At 47.7% G+C, this 21,716-nt stretch overlaps 1 protein-coding gene across 6 annotated transcripts in view; it reads left to right on the plus strand.

Annotated features, from left to right (window-relative positions):
* LOC119445787 (monocarboxylate transporter 12-like) overlaps window positions 1-19,283 on the plus strand; it is a 105,049-nt gene extending 85,766 nt beyond the window's left edge. For 3 of the 6 annotated variants that reach the window (XM_049663636.1, XM_049663635.1, XM_037710065.2), the window contains exons 3-7: window positions 486-680; window positions 10,201-10,344; window positions 10,786-11,131; window positions 11,758-12,290; window positions 18,853-19,283. In XM_049663636.1, coding sequence (XP_049519593.1) covers window positions 486-680; window positions 10,201-10,344; window positions 10,786-11,131; window positions 11,758-12,290; window positions 18,853-19,016 — 1,382 coding nt within the window. In that variant the 3' untranslated portion in view covers window positions 19,017-19,283. The remainder of the gene's footprint in view (window positions 1-485; window positions 681-10,200; window positions 10,345-10,785; window positions 11,132-11,757; window positions 12,291-18,852) is intronic. The other 3 variants (XM_049663638.1, XM_049663637.1, XM_049663639.1) reach the window with 2 other exon arrangements.
* Window positions 19,284-21,716: the final 2,433 nt, after the last annotated feature.

A 21,716-nucleotide genomic window follows, 5' to 3' on the forward strand; every position in this document is an offset into this window, starting at 1 on the left:
CTTACCGAGGCCCATTACAACGCAGTCGAGAGCTTCCGCGGAGAAGAACTTGTGAAAACAAAATAAAAAAGTTTCACCAACGGGACTTTCATGCTTTCGCTTTCCCAAACCTAAGCAATTTGAAGTGTATCTGCGGAATTTTCTGTTTTATGAAGCACTTGCTTTGTTTAACGCATCTGGCCTTGCTCGGCTGAAAGGAAAACAAAGCCCGTGAAAGTCCGTAACAACGAATACAACACATTTAAACTCCCAATGTGTAGGGATTGACACAGCACTGCAGCACAATAAAGGAAAAAAAATTAACCGAAAGAGACTCAAGCATATCGTAAAACAGAAGGAACCTGAACAAGAAAGCACCTATTCCACGTCTTTTTGCACGTGCTCCCTGTATTTTAAAACAAAGACCAGCTTTCTGAGTCGTCAAGTGACGCTGAAGTGACGCTGAATCTGCTTCCACTGCCGCGCTCCTGAAATTTTAAACACAGGCCAGGAAGAGAAGCGCGGCATCACAGACAAGTGCTGGGGAGTGCCACTGGCGATGGCGGGTGCCGCATTTCTGGTCGGCATGCCTTGGTCGTGGTTCGGTCTCCTGCTCGTGTTTTTCGTGGAGAAGTTCGGAGTAACCAGGGAACAGGCGTCTTGGCCGAAAAGCGTCGCCACTACAATCACGAACATCTCAGGCAAGTCGACTTCGAACGCTGTGTTTACACGTGTTTAAAGCGAAAGCTTTAAGGGCCCCGTTACGGAGTGAGCACGGCGTCGGCTCCATTGAGCGTGAGTTGACCGTGTGACCTTGGGCAAAACGTATCTACCAGTCAAAGCGCGGCGCGCGCCGCGTGCTTTCTACCAATGAAATCGAGTCGTGCCGCGTTTCTATTATCGACGGCAGCGGCGCCGCCGATAGTGCAGAAAAAAAAAAACAGAAAGCTCGCCTTCGTGCATAGCGTTCACTGCAAGTGTTTCCCGGAAAAAAATTATGTTTTCATAAGCTGGCAGTAGCGGGGAAGCGTGAGAAGAGACGGGGGACCCTTTAATTTCGTCGCGTACTACTCTTTAGCGCATCGGTGCCTTAAATGAGTAGTGTGCACCGGTAAGGGTTCACGAGAGAAGCTAAATATTCTACGGAAAGTCCACAGATCCACAGCCTCGTCTCAGCGGTTAACGTCGCTTGTCCTCTACATGTGCCCTTTAACGGAAGTTCCCTGTGTATCAGTTATCCTTCATCTTTTGGGCCACACGGAGGGCTGGATCGCGTAGGCGACCATTGATGTGGAAGTGTACTGAAGGGCGATCGAACAGCTTTGCATCTCGAATATGAAAACTACCAGTACCTTTGAACTGACTTGACTTTGAACATAATCTTCCTCCCACTAATTATCTTAGCCCATTCTCCAGGTAGGGTAACGATACCTTGCTAATAATTAGCATTGCTCGTCAACCACTGGTTGGTTGAATTTTCTGTGCATTTAAACTGCCAATCTTGTTTTCTTGAGGTCTTTCAAAAACAAAAGTGTCACTGTACTTGAAATCCGGAATGTCAGATGGGTTGTAAAGCTCTTAGGAAGCAAACTCGAACGACAGCATAGACAAAAACAGTCACAAGCCTGCGCGGCACGCGCAGCAAAGTCACAGCGTAAGCTGGTGGAGCGGCTCAGGAGTAGCTCCAATTTCGGCCCCACGCACACCAGGGTCTTCGCGACAAAGTCTCTTCGCCTCGTTTTGACGATAACGATCCAAGCTGTCCGCCCGGCGTCGGTGGCGAGCTGCGCCCGATGCGTTTGCAGGCACGTTAACTGGATGGCGCACCATACTGGCGGAGACTGGGGATCGCGTTTTTTTTTTTTTTTTTTTTTTGCGCGGCTCGTTTGAATGGCATCTCGTTTTCTGCACCTTAGCTAGATGGCGCCACCATACGGGCGGAGCCTCGGATCGTCTGCCCCTGTGCGCTTGCCTTATAGGGCATTTCCGCTGCCGGATACCAAGCGCTTGCGTGGCTCAGTGGTAGAACATCTGGCTCCCACGCAGCGGATGCGGGTTAGATCCCGGCGGGAAGAGCGTACTTTTTTCGCATTTCCAGCGATAGCAGTTACGGCCCAACGCCAGCCGGTGGCGGCGGCATCATCACGAACTGAAACGGCTATTGGAATGAGCCCATAACAGCTTACGCTGTAAAAGATATGGATGAAGCAGTGCATTCACTGGAGGAGAAGTTATCGTGCTATCAAACCCCATCGTGTTATTGTTGATGGCAGCACGCGTTATTTTCATAAGATTGCATTAAAGTTATGCTCCTATTCTCGTGGCACTTTTCGAACAATCAATCTCCAGGATATTCTTTGCGTTCGAGGAAATGGTCACCAATACAGTGCTTCCTGAGTATTCGGCGATCTCTTTTTTTTAAGGGCGATAAGGTGACCCGGAATGCCTACACACTGCATGCACTGATGCTTTGTTTCTGGCTTCCACTGCTAAAGCTACGTCTCTTCCGCTATGCAAGGTTGGCAAGAAAAATATTCTCCGTCGCTTTCATAAATGTCCGAAATCTGCCCTAATGAACGCAGGCAGTGGTTGCAATTTTGCATATAGAGATGTCTTTTGCGCCAATTGTGCCAGCCCCTTTGACGTGCCAAAATGATCATGAATGAATATGCACGCACTCGCACAGGAAATATTCGATTCTGCTGCAGTTAAGGACAAGTTAATTACATTGTTCTTTACATAACGCGGCCATCTACGCTTGAATGACCCAAATCGGTTCGGTTGCAGGTGTGAGTTCTAGCCTTCTGCTGTCTTCGATTATTCGGAACATTTTCCACACAATGACCAACCAATCTTTAGCAGTTATACTTCTGAGGAGAAAGCCAAGTGCTGATGCATTATTTTATGTAGCGTTCCCGACGTTAGCGCAACTTAAGTATTTGTGTATTTGTTTTCCCGTTCAAAGGGTAGTTTCGAAAATCGTGAAAGAGAAGTTGTGTCCTGATTTGAATGCGTCAGTTGTCCCTGCGTCATAGATTGATTTATATATAACGCCATTTATATTGCTCGATATCTCACAAAATATTCACCAAGGTAATTTACAAAAGAAACAGGGAAATACTTCACTTCATCAACCAAGACGACAGGCGCGCTTTAGGAAGGAGTATATTAGAATGAATCACATCCATGACATCAATCAAGTAATTTAGAAATATGCAGAATACTTCCAACCTCTCCATATATTTTTCATGGTTTATGTAAAACCATCTGATTCGGTAGAGACACCAGCAGTCATGTAGGCACTGCGTAATCATTTAGTACATGTTATCCGAATACGTTAATATTGTAGCAATCATACCTAAATACTCCGTAGCTAAATTATTTCTTTTAAAGAAAAGCTAATAAGTATCATTCAAGAAAGGCGTCGCACAAGGAAACACAATTTCTCCAATTTTAATCATTCAATACTTTGAAGAAGTATTCAAGTGGTTAAACCGGGAAGGATAAACCGGGAAGTAAACCGGGTCAACGGAGTATATCTCACCAACCTTCGGTTTGCAGATGACGTCCTTTTCAGCAACGCCAGGGATTAACTGCAACAAATCATTGAGGAGCTCAGATGAGAAAGTATAAGAGCAGCGTTGAATATTATTATGCAGAAAAGAAAGGTAGTGTCCAATAGCCTGGCCAGAGAACAAGTATTGATGATTGGCAGTCGGGCTGTAGAAGTTGTTCAAGGGTACGCTTATATTGTGCTTCATCATTCCCCAGGGGCGCTGATCATGAGAAGAAAATTTCAGCAAAAATAAAAATAGATTGGAGTGTATTACCAAAGCATGACCAGCAGCTTACTTGTATCCTTGAAAAAAATATGCGCGTACAATCATTTCATTCAAGCGGTGCCAGCATATGGGGCCGAAACTTGCTGGTTAACATAGAAGATTGAGGAAAAGTTAAGGACCACGCCACGAGTTAGGTATAAAAAAGTTAGGTATAAGGTGAAGAGGCCCAAAGGTGGCAGTGTGAATCAGAGAGCAAATGGTGTAGGTGATGCTCTAGTTGTCATTACGAGAGAAAAAAAATGGACCTGCGTAGACCATGTGAAATGCATAAGGCAGATAACCGGTGGATCATTATATCTTCAGAATAGGCACCAACGGAAGAGCAACGTAGTGAGGACGGCAGAAAATTTATGAGGTGATGAAATAACTAAATTTGCAGATGTAATAATATTGTCATGTATTTCTTCTATGCTTGACCGTTATCACGAACTCATAGCAGGGCAGGCGCCTGAAGCTGGCGTTTTCTTTGGCCTAAAGTAATATGCCTAAATTGTTGGAACCAGCTATCGCGAGGCAGGGGTAACTGGTGAGAATACGAATAGAAGCACCTGTTCTATGTTTTCTTACCTTGTTGTTCTTGTGGTAGTTCGAACTATTCATAATTTTACCCCGGCGGCTTTAATAAGCCTTGCGAAGTTGAAAAACCTAAAAGTCATCGGAAGGCGTCCGTAGCTGGTCGCTTTGACAAGGACCCTTCCCTGCACCCAGGCATTTTTCATTTTCTGAGAAGGAGTCTCGTAGCATACTTGCACAGATTCCCAAGGCTCTGCCTGTCTGTTTCCACCGTGCCCGTCAATCCATCCTTCAATAGTGATAATAACACCATCCTTCCTTGAACGCGCACCACCCAAGCCTATCTCATCCCGAAGTTCTTTTTCTTTTTATTGCAAGCCGACTGTAGATTCTGTTATGTCGGCCGGACGGTGCGGCCGAACGGATGCACCACACCACACATCGTAGCCCAGACGAACGGGAGCCCTTTATTGAAGGATGTCTGTCCTATATATACATACTATATCGAGTGTGGCGCCACATCTTGGCGTCTACAGATAATCGCAGATGAGTGGCGGCACCTGGTGCTATTGCACGACACTACATCTTTCCCTCCCGGGAAGAAACGTATGAATCATTAGAAAGTCCAGTCCGCACAAAGCAATCACAATTGCAGTCACTGTCTGTACACAGAAATCACAAAACAGTCACTATCTGTGTGAACACTCACTGCTGTCAAATCACTGCACGTAATCTTGGAAGCGCACTGGAGGTCTGCGATTTCTCCTTGGCCGGTCAGGCGGTGGCTCGGCATCGAGTCCATTGCCTTCTACCGGTACACTGCACTCCACCGTGCGAGAGCCTGAAGCCAGGGTATGCGGTTGCGAACCTTGCGGCTGTGGTGGGCTCGGCGGCACGGGTAGTGGTACAGGGCGTGAGGGAGACGCAAGTTGATCAGCGGAACTCGCTTCCTGCGTTTGATGCGGACCAGCAGGCGTAGTGATCCAAGTCTTCGATGGTACATCTCTCCTGTGACAGTCTGTCAACGGGGGCATGTCGTGCGCGCCAGAGATGTCTATGTTAGTTCCTTGCTCTGGCGATGCCTCTTTTGGTACCGCTGACAGCTGCGAAGCGTTCCAGGTTCGACCGTCTTCCAGACAGAAAGACCAGCGGCCGATTCTTTTGAGGATTTTCAATGGTGGTCCATAACTTGGAGTGCCCTTTGGTCCGGGAATTGGTTTTTTCACTCGTACGTAGGTGCCCACTTGGAACTTGGGGACCCTAGCAGCTCGCCGTTGATCAGCGTAGGCCTTGCTCTTCCGTTGATGCTCTGCGACTCTTTTCCTGAGCACGCTCATCTCCCGCGATGGATTTGTGCTGAAGTCGGCCGTAGGCTGACCAATTACATCCAGCGATGTTCTCATGTGTCGGCCATGTAGAAGAACGACCGGTGAGAGACCGGTGGTGCTGTGAGGGGTGGCTCTGTATACTCCCAAGTATTCAGTCACAGTTGCCTTCACTGGGCGCTGCTCCAGCAGGGCCAGTTGAATGTACGACTTCAGTACCCGATTAAATCTTTCCACTAGACCATTTGCCTGTGGGTGGTATGCGGCAGAAAAGATGTGCCTGATTCCACGGTCTTCAAGGAAGGATTCAAATTCCCTCGATGTGAACTGTCTGCCGTGGTCAGACACTATCTCTGTCGGGTAACCCTCACGTGCGAAGAGTGAGAGTAGAAACTTCGTCACCGTGCGGGAGGTAACATCAGCACAAAAAGCCACTTCTGGCCATTTTGAGAAATAGTCAACTACTGAAATGACGAATCTGCAGTCTGTAGGTGCACGCTCGAAGGGACCAACAATGTCAATAGCTATCTTGTCCCAAGGTTTGTCAGGAAGAGGGATTGGCTGCAGTGGTGTGGGCGAGTTCTTGGCACTTTTGTCCGCGCTCTGACAAATGGCACAACTGCGGATAGTTGTTTCAACGTGTTTGTCTAACCCTGGCCACCAATACTTCTCTCGTAGGCGTTGTTTGGTTTTCACGATACCAGGGTGTGATTCGTGAGCCAGCTGGACAAAAGTGGCTGTGAGCTTGGCGGGGACTACGATGCGCTCAGTACGCAAGAGTATGCCATCAACCACTGTCAACTCCTTTCGGACTTCATAGTAGGGAGTCAGGTTAAGTGCCAGGTTTTTGCGTGGCGGCCACGATGTCTGTACGTAACGGGCAACGTCTTGAAGAGTGCTATCCTCCGCGGTTGCATGCTTCAGTTCATCGTGATGTACACACATTACCAGAGACACTATTTCTTCTTCTGACTCGGGGCCACCTTCAGTGTCTGGAAGAGGTAGCCGGGACAAGGCATCAGCTACCTTGTTGTGCTCACCACGCCTGTACTGCATCGTGAAGTTGTACCGCAGTAACCGTGCAGTCCATCTTGCTATGCGGAGTGGTCGCTGTCCTGTGCCTTGAGAAGAAAGCAGGGCTACTAGAGCTTGGTGATCCGTTTGCAGAGTAACTGGACGACCCCATAGGTACACATGCCATTTCTCTAGAGCCCACAAGCAAGCTAGAGCCTCACGTTCACCAGTCGAGTACTTCCGTTCTGCTTCCGTCAATGTTCGTGACGCGAATGGCACAGTTCGAATGTGCCGACCATCAACTTGTTGCAGTACCGCACCTAAACCATATGCGGATGCATCGGTGGCCACAATGACGGGAAGTGCTGGATCGAACATTTGTAGTACCCTGTGGGAGGCTAGGAGGCTCTTTACTCTTGTAAGACTGTTCTCAGCAGCAGTGTCCCAGATAAAAGGAGTGTCCTTACGAAGAAGTCTGCGCATGGGCTCCACTTCCTCTGCTAGGCGTGGAACAAATCTAGCATAGTATTCTACTAGTCCCAGGAACGACCGGAGCTTGCCAGCATCTGTAGGGGTGGCAGCGTGAACAATGGCGTCAACTTTGGTCTGAAGGGGTGCTACTCCTTCGGCGCTAACGCGGTGACCAAGAAACGAGAGTTCGGATGTGTTGAAAACACATTTGTCATTTAGCTTGAGCCCAGCGTGTGAAATTCGTTGCAGGACTTCCTCTAAGTTCCGCATGTGCTCTTTCTCCGACTTGCCGAAGATGATGACGTCGTCCAGGTAGCAGAGAACGCCTTTGCATCCCTGTAGAATTGACGTCATGAGTTGCTGGAATGCTGCTGGTGCTGAGGCTAGGCCGAAACATACTCTCTTAAATCGAAAAAGGCCATCGTGCGTTATGAACGCTGTAATATCTCTACTGTCTGGATGAAGCAGAACCTGGTAGTATGCGGAGGCCAAATCCAACTTAGAAAAGTAACGGGCACCGTTCAGGGCATGCAGCAACTCTTCTGTGTGTGGCAGGGGAAAGCTGTCGACCACCACAGCTTTGTTAGCTTCGCGGAGGTCCACGCAGATGCGAATGCTGCCATCTTTCTTGCGAGCTGCAACAATAGGGGAAACCCACTCTGACGCATTTACGCATTCAATGACATCAGCAGAAAGTAGGTTCCTCAGTTCGTCGCTGACTGCTTCTCGCACTGAAAGTGGTAGGCGTCTGAGCTTCTGCGTGACAGGAGCTACCGACTGTTTGAGCTTGACCCGATGCTGGACACCTTTGGCAAGTCCTAGCTCTGGTGAAAACAAGTGTTCGAACTTGGCCCATAATGAAGTAGGCATACCAAACTTGGGTGGACCCAGTGGTGGCTTCGTGGTGGGCGGAGACAACTTGTTTGTGTTCTGCGAATGCATTTCGGGGCGTAGGATTTTGGGGCCTTTTGTGTCGACGTTCGGTTCAACGGCCATATTAAGGCAGCGCAATTCTGTGCCTACAATCTGGAGACCAAGAGCTTTTACAGCATCAACACCCAGGAGTGATGTTCCACCTGGTGTAACGTGAAACGTTACTACAGCCGTTTCTGATTTGTACGTTACGAGGGCGGTGAACTGGCCATGCACAGGAATTTTCCGACGTGAAAAATCCAGCAACGTTATTTGCGACTTTTTCAGCTCAACTTGGTCTCTGAACCGGCTCCTAAAGTTATGTTCTCCCATTATCGACACAGCTGAGCCAGTGTCCACTAAGAATGTTATGACGCACGGGCGTGATGCCAGAGCAACAGGTTGAACCCCGACATCAACGTAGACGCCCGTACGCTTCTCAGCGTGAACAGTAAAAATATTCACGACACTCTCAGCGTCTTCCTCTGAAACGATTTCGGCAACTCGAGCCGGGCGTCTTCCACGTCCGCGACGCGAATTTCGGCAGTACTGTTGAAAGTGGCCTCGGCGGCCGCACGCGAAGCAGGCTCGACCGCGGGCTGCACAGGCTGACGGCTGGCAGTTTTGTGCGCCGCAGTTGCCGCACACGTTTGTGTTTACGGAGTACGGGACGACGGCGCTAGCAATCTCCGGCGCAGGCGGACGAACGAAGCCGGAGCGCGAAGAGCTAGGCGTACTACGTCGGTCGGTACTGCTGGACTGGCGTACATGTCTGCGACGGCCTGTCGGGTTGCGTCCGCGGTTATGTTGTGGTACTACTCGATCCACAGGGGCTGTTCCGAGAGCTTCGGATTCGCGCTGCACTTGCTCGCGAAGAAGCGCTATCTCCACGGCGCGGTCAAACGTGAGCGCGTCACCCTCGAGCAATAGCCGCTCCCGTAGGCGCGGGCATGTGACCCCGGCGACGAACTGGTCGCACAGATTTGTATCCGCTTGCGCGGCAAAGTTGCATGACGAAGCCAGTTCGCGAAGCGCAAGAGCAAACTCCGATATCGGCTCACCGTGCCGTTGACGACGGTCACGGAAGCGATGTCGCTCGACGCGTACGTTGCAAGTAGCGGAAAAGTGTCGAGCCAGGGCTTGAACAGCTGCGTCGTACTCGTCCGGTGGCTGTGCGAGCTCGGCATCGGCTTGTTTGATCTCTGTCGTTCCAACTGCAGCGGTGGTTGCAGAAGGCGTAACCGTCTGAAGGGGGGCGGTTCCCGCACTCGGATGCGCGGGCGGGTGGTCTGGGGCGTTCGGTGGTGGTGGCGGTGGCAGGGCGTCGAAAATTCGTTGTCCTTCAGGTCCGAGGCAGTGCAGAAGGAGGGCTCGGCGGCGGGCCGCCGATAGCTCAGACGCTCCAGAGGCGAGCGTGAAGTTTTCAAACAGGCGCAGCCATCGCGGCCAGGGGATGGCGGGCGTGCCTGGTGAAACGAGGAACGGCGGCGGCGGCGAAATTCCGGGTAGCATCCTCGTCGCCAGTTTGTTATGTCGGCCGGACGGTGCGGCCGAACGGATGCACCACACCACACATCGTAGCCCAGACGAACGGGAGCCCTTTATTGAAGGATGTCTGTCCTATATATACATACTATATCGAGTGTGGCGCCACATCTTGGCGTCTACAGATAATCGCAGATGAGTGGCGGCACCTGGTGCTATTGCACGACACTACAGATTCATTGAAACGCTTTGTTGTTGGCTGTGACGGTTGTCAGTAATCTGTGCAGATAGGCCTTTTTTCTTGCACGGCGAGCACCCTGCAGTATAAGCAATTGTACAACGTACGTTAGTTTCAATCAACGCCACCAGCAAAACTTCACGACGACATCAAGCATAATTCAGCGTAAGTTTACGCCAAAATCTTATCTCGTCTATTGAACAAAAGGGAGCCAGTATCATGCACACATGGGCCGGGTTGTGAGTATGGCACATTGTAAGTGTATCACGTTTTAGCAGAGCTATAATGAAAGATGTAATATTATAGTGACGTATTTCTTCTATGCTTGACCGTTATCAAAAACTCATAGCAGGGCAGGCGCCTGAAGCTGGCGTTTTCTTTGTCCTGAAGTAATATGCCTAAATTGTACAACCGCTTACAGGACTGGGCGTCTGTGCACTTCAGCAGTACCTCAACACATACCACGTCGTGCTGCTAAGCACCATTCTCACATCGGTGGCATTTATATGCGCTGCCTTCGCCCCAAGTATGCTTTGGATGACCGTTACCGTCGGAGCGATGCACGGTGAGAAGGCTTTACTTTGTAGGCGTCACTACTAGCTTGATCCTCGCTATTGGAAGCTTCATTCATTACCATTCTGCACGTGCATCAGACGCTCTTACCTGCTATATGCATAAGATGTTCTTATAGCATGTCATGTGCCTTCCACGTAGATACGGTGTACTTTATTAAATGGCAGACGCCAAACCTAGAATGTACAAAGCATTGAAGCCCTGTTTACCAAAGCCTTATCTGTATTACAGCGCTGAAGCTATTTCACGTGTCAGAGCAGTAAGGTTAATAATGCCGCAGTCAGAGAGGAATGTGTAAGCAACGGACTCTAGTATTGGTAATGTTGTTTGAATGTTTATCTTTCATATATTATGTTCTAACATCTCCCTCTATAATGTTCGCAAAGCCATGAGGACAGTATAACAAATACAAGCAGAATGCATTGCGGCGCAGGTTTCGGACACGGAATGTTCCTGACGGCGTCCGCCATATACACGCTCCTGCACTTCGACAAGTACCGCTCTGTCGCAACGTCTTTCATTTTTATCTCGTATGGTCTATCCGCCGTTGTGAGCCAGTTCGCACTCTCAGAGCTCGTGGACGCGTACGCCCTCCAAGGAGCACTTCTCGTCTTCGGAGGAATAATTTTAAACTCTACGGCATTAGTCATGCTGGCCAAAACTCCTTCTCCTATGCGGCTTGGTTGGAGACGAAGTAGCGCGTACCTTCCACAAAATGGATTCCAGAAACCGGGATGCTATGGTGCCACCACTAACGACAACTCCACCTGCCAAACCAGGTAAACGGAGCCAGGGTTTTTTAAGTGACTTTGTCTACTGGTTTGTCTTTGGCGCAGTGATGTTTCAATAAATATAGCACAGCGAAAATAGTGGAGGGATAAGCTTACGAGCATGGAAGAATCTGTCACTCTTAATACTAACACCTAGTTCAGGAGGTTTAGCATGTTTGTTTGGCATATTCATCTTATATAACGACAACAAAGCAAATGTTAACGATTCAGCCTGTAGCATTAAAAAGTGCCGAACTGCTATTACATAAGTGTGGGCCTTTGTCGAGTGGCTTAATCATAGTCTAGAAGAAAAGACAGGCAGCATCGATGGCAGTTATTGCACCAGTTAGAAGCTTTGGCATCTACATATACCACCGCCTTACAACATTGCAGATTTCTCTAAATTGGCGCTATTCAAAATAAAGCCACTTGAATCAGTAAAAATGAACCACGCCTAAGGATTTTCAGAACGTCTCTTACAAAGCTGTATTATAGAGCTAAGTTTGTATTTTACCTACATTTCGATATGTTCGATTCACTCAGCTTTACCACCACAATACACCATGGAAAATTATAAAGCTCCTATTTTGCCATTATGTCTTTCATATTTTGCCATCTTTCATCTTTTATCGCAGAATTCAACAAAAGCCAACGCCACAATCAACGAAAAAATTGAGGCAGGAAGAGAGCGCTTCTCTGAAAGACGTCATGGCGATCTTCTGCATGCCCTCTTTCTACGTTCTTCTGCTGGCAATAATCGTCGGAGATTTCACGACAGTCGAAGTCTACGGGAGCATCGTGGATTACAGCCTAGACAAAGGCATAGCCGTCGATACTGCCAAGCACATGGTAACGCTGTCCTCAGTAGGTCAGGTTGTGGGCCGCACCGTGGCGCCAGTGTTAGCAGACTGTATGCCCTTGACCCGTCGTCCTATGTACTCTCTCAGCTTTGCGGCCATTTGCACATGCCTGATGGCGATGCCTCATGTGTCCAGCTTTGCGGCCGTCGTATCACTCTCGACTGTTGTGGGCGTGTCGCAAGGGTACATTTTATGCATCAGGTACGTGCTTACCGCTGAATTTGTGGGTGTCAAACGGACGGCAGCCTGCAGCGGCATCATTGGCATTGTCATGGTGCCTGTGTACCTGGTCAGCCCCAAGTTAATCGGTAAGTGAAGAGAGCCGCCTACTTCGTTTGCATGTTTCGTATGCGGCATCATTGGCGCCGTCACGGTGCACTATAGTTGCTTCTTCCTTAATGATGACGAAGTCTCTTGAAGGTGGTCATCGGCGTTGCTGAATCAAGAGGCAGGTTAGAGATGCAAAACATAAATGTGTATATGTGAAAATATTTGGAAAGTAAAAAGCGAAACTTCCAGAACACTGAAAATAAACAAACAAGTAAACAGTGTTTTACTTTTTAGACTTAGAGCCTAGGACAACTTCCACCACATACGACAAAGTTTCACTTTTCGACCACCAATCGCATGGAGTCTTACTCATCTATCAGCTCATTGATTACAGCCAAGACTGAATGAAATGAGTTTCACAGAGCCTTTAAGTGAATTTCAGTAAGCAAATAAAAGAGGGAGGTGGCAAATGCTGGCCCGCCCCCTCACTCCACTAGCCATTACGGTCACATATAAATTTAAGCCACCACCTACAGAGTTGTGCACAACCTCGTTAGCAGAGTTGTGAGATTTTAAGCGAGCATTTGGCACTCTTTCCCTTCGTGGCTGTGTCTCTCTCCTATTCCCTCGCTCTCAGCAATTCCCAGCTGAATGGGTGCCTCTAGTTTCTGTCGTCACGCATGTGCGGAAATTGTCCGTGGCACCATTCTCATAAAATGCCTGAAGCGACACTGGCACCGGCAATTTACCAGCACTCCGTCAAAGAACCATTTTTGTTGAATTACATTCAACACTGTCACTTCACGAGGCCTCTACCAGCGTTCAATGACTGGGATGTTCACCCTTCCCACTCCGTGCAATTCATTCTTGTCATTGTGGGACCTTCGCCGTAGGTAGTTATACATGATATAAGCAAGCGAACGTGGCAAGTCATCGCCCCCACCTTTGGCGGCGGTGGACGCATCTGTGGACGAATTGTAGCCGGTGAGTCTGCAAGACGCATCCACTTGAAATGAATTTCCAGTATGACACCGGTTTCACGTTATTATTTCCCAAAGTGTGGGGCAAAATACATGGGCGTTCCAGTTACTTTTGTGCTTCAGGGTTAAAAACAGCATTTTGGTAAAAAAAAAAAAACGTCAGTGGAAAAACACAGCATTGTTACGGCGAGTTAGACGGCGCATATCTCCAAACTAGTGTCATTCTTGAAGTTCATTCCAAGTGGATACGCCTGACAAGCTCACCGTCTGCAATTTGTAAATGACAATGTGTGTCGTAAAGTAATTAACTAAGAAGTTAATTAGTGAATTCTGTTAATTATTTTAATGTGTTTCGATTTATCGTGCTACTAATGTCTGCCTCTTCGAATAACCCAGCCCAACGATTAGAATTATGCTACCTGCCACAGGCGATCTTTAAAAATTCCGTAAAGCTTAATTTTGAACACCTTGTATATCTGCTAACCACAGCAAATAATTATGAAAAAAATATGCGGCTCTTAATTTTAGAATAGATTGAAAAATTTCCCGTAGCATCGCTTGGTTCGGTGCGCTCATAAATGCATGGTGCTGCCGTTAACTGCTACTTGTCCGTGACAATATTGCTTAGCCTGCACATCTCTAGAGCATTCCTGGCGTCTAGACTTAACCTTCCTAACCGCTTATAATCTTCAGGTAGGCTGCTAGCGATTTTTTGCGGAGGGCCGCCGTCTATCCTACTCCTTGGCTACCCTGGGTCTCTCAGTAGATCAGCGGAGTTTCCTTTTTTTCTCCGCTGCCTTCCCTGTCTAGGGTGCAGCTGGACACAAAATCGGGGGAGTTGGTGTACCTTCATGCTTGCAATAGCGTGACTGGACGCAGACATAGTAAAAAATGACCAGCGCTACCCCTGTCAAGAAAATCGGCGTAAGCGAAGCTTGTGGTGTGTTTATCTGACCTTCGTGGTGATTTTCTTTCTTTTTCTCGCTCGTTCTCACTCTCTCTTTCTCTCTCTCTATTTATTTCTTTCTCTCTTTATATTATATCTTCCTTCCTTTCTCTCTCTTTCACTCTGACCTTGGTGTTAATTTTCTTTCTCTCTCTCTTTCTTTCTTTCTCTGACCTTCGTGGTGATTTTCTATATTTCTCTCTTTCTCACTCTCTCTTTCTCTCAGTCTTTCTTTCTCGCTTTCTTTTTTGTCCCGGGTATCTGCAATTGAGCTTCCACCCTTTTCGCATTATCGGCAGGTTCGGCGCACTTTTCAGTGTGACACCGCCACCGCCGCCACCACCACCACCACCGCCGACACTTATGAGCCTATAAAGCTTCGCTTAAAAAGCAGGGAACACCACACGGCGTTGACTACCAACTGAATTTCATTTCATGAAAACGTATACTGTATACAGCACATATACAGCCTCAACACCAAGCCCGGCTTTCAGCGTGGGGACATGGTCCACGATGGTGCCGTATTGGTTCTCACCTCTGTTGTACTGCCTTCGAGCGCCTGCGAAAGCCATCGTGATTCTGCGACAATTGTGCACATTTGTCTGGAAAAACTCAGTAAAAATTTGGCATTTCGTACGAGGAAGTGTTCAGTTTTGTTATGTTTGCAAAAAGTATTTGAACGCGAAATCAGGTATTTAAGAGGAAGGTTTATTCACGAGCACGTATCTACACACATCTTCTCGTAGAAATCGCTGTATTTGGCAACAAGTGCACCAAGTTTGAGGGGCTTTCTTATATTAAAAAAGTAAACGCTAACCCGCACTGATCTAAGCGAATACATACACGCGCCATATAAGCACATCTACATACACATATCTGCACACACACACACACACACACACACACACGCACATACAAACATGCGCAAACATACACGCGCAAACACACATGGACATGGCAGGCACGAACACGCGAAACACGAACACACGCACGCACACACACAGACGCGCTGACTTATAGGCAGACAAACACACAAATGCCCCCCCCCCCACACACACACACTCACACGCACACGCGCTCGCACAAACACAAAGCGAGCCGAAAACGCGCTAAAGAAAGGCATCCGGCAAGCAGCAAGTTCAATACGCGACCGCGCCAGAGGGAACCAATATGGCGCTGGCGCTTTAGAGGCGGGAACGGTTCTTTGCTGCGAGGTCCGTTCGGTGAAAGAAATCTGGGGACTTCTGTTAGGGGGAATCTTGCTTTTAAATATAACTTTAATTGGGCACTGCAGCACTCTGCACAGAAACATGCTTTGCTATTGTCACGTAGTAGTGACGGCGAAGAAAACAGTCGCAAAACTGTCAATGACGAAACGGACTTTTTATTGGGCGAACCTGTGCCCCCAAAAGTGAGTTGTACTCGAAGTACAGCGATAGCGGCAAACCCAGTCGGCGATCGTCGAAATCTGATCAGCGGCGAAACGCGAATAGAAGCATCGATAACGTTCGAGAAACTACCGATACGTGCCGGCGCGTCCTGCGCCGAGCGATAACGTTTAACATTTGCTAGCCGGTGAAAAGCAGTCACCCGTGAAAGATAAACTGCACATGTCACTATGTTTGCACCTAGCCAACTTGCCCTACACACCAGCGGACAAATACTCCGCAGTAACCCGACCCTTTCTTCGTCTTTTGTGGTGTAGAGGTCACAGCAGAGCGCTCATGGCTGGGAGGTCCGTAGTTCGAATCGTCTGTTCAACTAACTTTTTGCTTTTCTTTATAATGTTTCTGCATTATTATATCATTTTTATCTTTTGACTTTTGAGAGTAGAAGTTCTTTTCCTGTACTTCACCACCAGGCCTGACACGGAGGGGTTTCTTTCATGGCGAGCTTTATACATCCGGCTCGAAGCGCACGCGGGGGGTGCGGCGGCGCTTAGGTAGATGCTGCTTTAACAGCCGCAGATGAAGTAATAATGACACGTTCTTATTGCGAATTCATTCTACTCTAAAAAAACAATCACGCAAAAACTCCTCTGGGAGTAGTCTAAATATGCGTAAATATTGCACCATATGCTCATTGCCACGCATTCCGGTGTCATTATGAATGTTATGCAACTTTTCCAACCACTGTAAACGACAGCGCTGCCGCGACATCAACGCAAACAAACTACTGCAGGCCGCGGCGCCAGGTGCGCTGATGACGTTCCGATCATAATATCCTGTTGCCACTCTCTAGCCCCTTATCCATCCGCGTCAAACTATTATGAACAGTCATCAATCGTATACTCCAGCGGCAGCTGCACATGGCGCGGGTGCGCGGGCCCTATCCTGAAAGCTATATTCCATGGGAACAGAGTGCGGCGGGTGCTGAAAGCGTCGTGTGCGCGGTGTTCTAGCCGCTTAGTTCACGTAGAATGCGAGATACGCGGGCAATAAGTTGAAAGCGATCTGCGATGGCGACGCCACTTAGTTCGCGTTGAAGTGATCGAGAGGCCGCACGAAAGTCAATTCGCTCGCAGCTGGGGGCCCTATTTTGAAAGCGATCGTCATACGTGACGGACGGACGAAGGGACGGGTTTCCTCTATCGGTAGGGGCAGAAATGCGTACGCATTTAAAATCCTGTGCAGGTTATACTGCAGTTCTTCTTTTACAGCGGGTGGTGTGTACACAGAGCGTGGCTACGTGGCGCGTAGTGCTCGCTTCACCGAGTGCACTGACACTGCAAAGTGTGCAAAATTTGTTACGTGACAGCCCAGTGACATGGGCCAACCACTGAGGCAAAGGACGGTACGCTTCGTCATTGCGAACTATGCAACGGCCGCTATGATCCTGTTGAGTTGGAAGTATAAGTGACGATTAGACGGGTGGCCGAGGGAGGGGGGGGGGGGGGGTAGCAATATCAAAGCACGGAATCGTCCTTCGAACCCACTCACAGCGCAAAGGCCCATTTAGAAGCAAGATTCTCAAGCAAAAAGCCCCCAGAGATTACGCAAAGGAATATGTAGAAGCAAGATCCGCCAGTAAAAGGTCCAGTGATTTCTCTCTTCGTACAGGCCTCGCTGCAAAGAACCGCTTCCGCTTTCGAAAGGTGGCGAGGACTGGGGGTAAGGATCTCCCCACTCCGAACGGCGGTGCTGTTGTCTAGGCACTCATAGTTTCCCATTATATGCTCAACGGGAGCAGAGCCGCGCCTACCCTTTCCTTTGGCCGCTCGCGCCACCACTTGTCGAGCGCCATTACGTGTTCTAAAATGATGTCGAATGTTCCGCCGCACTGCAGTGAAGTGAACCGCCAAGTTTGTTAACCCTCCTTGTTAACCTCCAAGTTCTTGCCTCATATGTTATTACCGGTAGAATGCAATGATTGTACACTTTTATATTCAACGACAGTGGTAAGCTCCCTGACTGAAGTTCGTAATGCCTGCCATATTCACTCCAAGCCACTTTCATTCATTTGTAAATTTCCTTCTCATGATCAGTGTCCCCTGTGAGTAATTGACCTAGATAAACGTGCTCCTCTACAGACTCTACAGACGTTGGCTGGTGATCGTGAATACTTGTCCCCTCCTATGTCACGAATGGTATGATTAAATTCATTAGGGGTGATTGAGTTAAGGAAGTGCCTAAGACGGTTAAATAGATAGATAGGAAGAGAGATAAGTGGCTTTACCGCATAGCGCTGGAAGAAAAATGGCAGAAGTATGCGAAACGGTGCCCCGTTTGGAAGCGTATACAGGTACACTAGGCGCAATATCCCAGGCAATTCTGGCGCGCCATCTGTCCTCGAGCATCTGCCCTTTCCACATTTCTAGGTGACTCTGGTGGTTTGATGTCATTTCTTGTTAGACCTAATTGCGTTCAATTACCGGCTGTAGTGTGCATTTTTGTCAAGTCTCTCAACTTCTCAAGCATTAGCTATTTCTGAGTGCCAAGCAGGAGTCAAATATTGTTGTCGAGACCTGTCAAGGACATTTACTAGGTTATGAACATGTACATACGCATAAGCCAAGGAGAAGTTGAGTTACATGGACGTGAAAACGTGGCGGCATTCACGTACGGCGCTAGCGTGGGAGTAGTATATCTAACAAAATAACATTAAAAATAAAGTACCTCATTCGCCCCCTCCAGTGCAAAAAAAGAAAGAAATGATAGAGAGGAACGCGCAACGAAACGCATTAGGCGAACTATAGCTGAGTCATTCGATGAGAGAAAGAGATACAGTAATATGTAGAGCGCATGCTCTGTGTGAATGGGTTGGTGCGAATCTGCGTGGGGTGCTCTTCTTGTGTCAAGGAGGACAACAGTCGGCAGCCCGAAAAATGAGGGTGGGGGAGAGAGAGAGAGCAGAAAGCTTCGCTCAAAAATGTGGTACTGTGTTCAATCTTTTCCCCTAGCCAACCACGCCTACCTCGTGGTCAACGAATTAGTTCGAACCCTGACGCCTGGCGACCAATCGTGCACCACACGAGCGCTGGTTTCGTGCGCGAGCTCCTTTATTTGTCCTTCGTCCTAATGCTGAGTCTTGTTTATTACCATGAACCCAAGTGAACTTGCGCAACTAGCAATCTTACTTGAACGCAGGGATTTATTGTACTGCTGGGATTAGGTTGTGTTTATTTCATCCTCACTTTCTTACCGCCAGTCTGGTTCTTTGTTACTGATGACGCAGGCATCTTTCGTGACGCAAGTGGTTCGTACGACAACTATTATCGGACGCTGGGAGCCCTCAGCTTAGCGGCGGCTGTCCTCTTCGCAACGTACGATGCCTGCAGCCGCGTTCCAGCCCAGGGCGCAAAACGAGTCAAGGACCAATGCGGAGGGCTGTGTGATTGACCAACCTCGAGACTAACTTCTTCATTTGAGGCGTTCGTTGAATTCTCACTGCTCTGAAGAAGGGGTCAATGGTCAGTGGTTGATACCACTGACCATTGGGACAATGTGACATCGCGGTGTCCAGCTCCGACCAGGCTTCGCAAAAGCAGCTGGTCGGCTGGTCTTTGAGCGTCGCCGAGGGTCACAAGCTCATGGCCACCCTACGAGATCTGGAGCCGACCCATTTGTAGGTTGTATATGAGGCTCAAGTATTTAATAAATATTTTCCACCACTACCACCCTTTCTGAAATGTCCATTGACTATAATGTGTCCGGTAGTAAAATGGTACGAGGGCATTGAATCTCCAACGTAAGCATCAAGCATCAGAAGTTTCACATAGTGCCTTTACAGCTAACATGTTCTTTTTACTTTAAACATAGCTAATATTACATAATGTTTGAACGGCTCTAAAAACTTTGGCTTCAGTCTTACTCCAATCAGGGAGAAAATTTTGGATTAAAGTTATGCATAACTTCATTGTATGGTATCATGTTACAATATTTAAGATATGATGCCTGGCACAGCTATTACACGTAAATTTTATTTCCATCAATGCTACTTTCACACAATGATCAAAATAGGGCTAGTTCGTAAATATTACGCCTTGCGCCTCACCTGTTGTGTCTCGTTCCCCTTTGTTGGTCTTGTCCGAGTTCTTTCCTCAGGCTAGCTGAATGCGATGATACATCCATGGATAAAAAGTAATAATTACCAGAAGAATGGAGAACACGTAGTTTTTAAAAAATACTTATTGTAAAGACCTCGGTTTATCGATAAAACGTGAAAGTGTATACATTTTGAAAAGTCCGCATACTTAGAGCGCAGGATCAATAGCTGTATATCTGAAACTGTGCATGTCTCTACTATCAAATCGAGCATAAAATTTAAGTTTCCGACTTTAATCTCCTTCATGATGCCGCCTACGACACTGTTATCTCGTAAGTACGAACGCCAAACCCTGCTAATCTGAAAGGTTAGCATTTCACGCACACACGAAACGTGTCGCTCTGCGACATGTGACCAGTTGAGAGCGACGTTTATCTTGGGCCGTTTGTGTCTCTGCTTGCTTGTTTCCGGTGTGCCCAATATGAACTTAGCCCGTGCATGATATTTAATGAACCGTCCTCACCATCTAAATGCATCATAAGGGGTGAGTGGGTGTAAGTACTTGAGCAGATTTTATGGGCAAGAGTCATCACCATCATCATACCATCAGCCTATTTTATGTTCACTGCGGGACGAAGACCTCTCCCTGCGATCTCCAATCACCCCTGTCTTGCGCTAGCTGATTGCAACTAGCACCTGCAAATTTCCTAAACCCCACCTAGTTTTCTGCCGTCCTCGACTGCGCTTCACTTTTCTAGGTATCCATTCTGTAACTCTAATGGTCCACCAGTTATCCATCCTACGCATTACATGACCTGCCCAGCTGCATTTTTTTCTCTTAATGTCCATTAGAATATCGGCTGTCCCACTTTGCTCTCTGATCCACACCGCTCTCTTCCTGTCTCTTAATGTTAGGCCTAACATGTTTCGCTCCATCGCTCTTTGTGAGGTGTTTAACTGGTTCGCGAGCTTCTTTGTTAACCTTCAAATTTCTGCCCCATATCTGAGCTCTGGTAGAAATGCAATGAGTGCACACTTTTCTTTTCAACGACAGTAGTAAGCTCCCAGTCAGGATTTGGCAATGGCTGCCGTATGCACTGTAACCCAATTTTATTCTTCTGTAAGTTTCCTTCTCCTGATCAGCGTCTCCTGTGAGTAATTGACCTAGATAAACGTACTCCTTTACAGACTCTAGACCAAAGGTTGCTAAGATATTCGCCGTTGATCCTCACTCCTAAGCCTTCCCAGTCTAAGAGCTTGAATACTTCTAAAGCATGCAGTGAATAGCATTGGAGAGATTGCGTCGCCTTGCCTGATCCCTTTCTTGATAGTTAACTTTCTAGTTTTCTTGTGGAGAACCAATGTAGCTGTGGAATCTTTGTAGATGTTTCCCAAGATATTCACGTGTGCCTCATGTCCGCCTTGATTACTGCAATGCATATATGACTGCTGGTATCTCTACTGAGTCAAATGCCTTTTCATAATCTATGAAAGCCATATAGAGAGGTTGATTGTACTCCGCAGATTTCTCGATTACCTGATTGATCACATGGATGCGATCCATTGTAGAATATCCCTTCCTGAAGCCAGCCTGTTCTCTTGGTTAACTGAAGTCAATGTGTTGATCTGATTTTATCGAAAATTATCTTGGTAAATATTTTAGACAGTACTGAAAGGAAGTTACTGGGCCTATTATTTTTCAGTTCTCTAACGTCTCTCTTCTTATGGTTTAGTATAATGTTGGCATTCTTCCAGTTCTCTGGTACACTTCAAGTCGTGAGGCATTGCGTATAAACGGTGGCAAACTTTTCCAAGCATGATATCTTGTCCGTCCTTTAATAAATTGACGGTTATTCATCTTCTCCTAGCAGCTTTTCCCCGGGTCATGTCTTGCAAGGCTGTTATAACTTCATCGCTAGGTATAGAAGCAGCCTCTGTGCTCCTGGTCATCTCTATTGCGAACGAAGGAACCTTGGCTGCTCTTGGCACTGTACTGGTCAGTATAGAATTCTTCCGCTGCTTTTTCTATGTCATCGAAATTGCTGATGGTATTA

This window comes from Dermacentor silvarum, chromosome 3 (assembly GCF_013339745.2).
Source record: "Dermacentor silvarum isolate Dsil-2018 chromosome 3, BIME_Dsil_1.4, whole genome shotgun sequence".
Taxonomy (NCBI): domain Eukaryota; kingdom Metazoa; phylum Arthropoda; class Arachnida; order Ixodida; family Ixodidae; genus Dermacentor; species Dermacentor silvarum.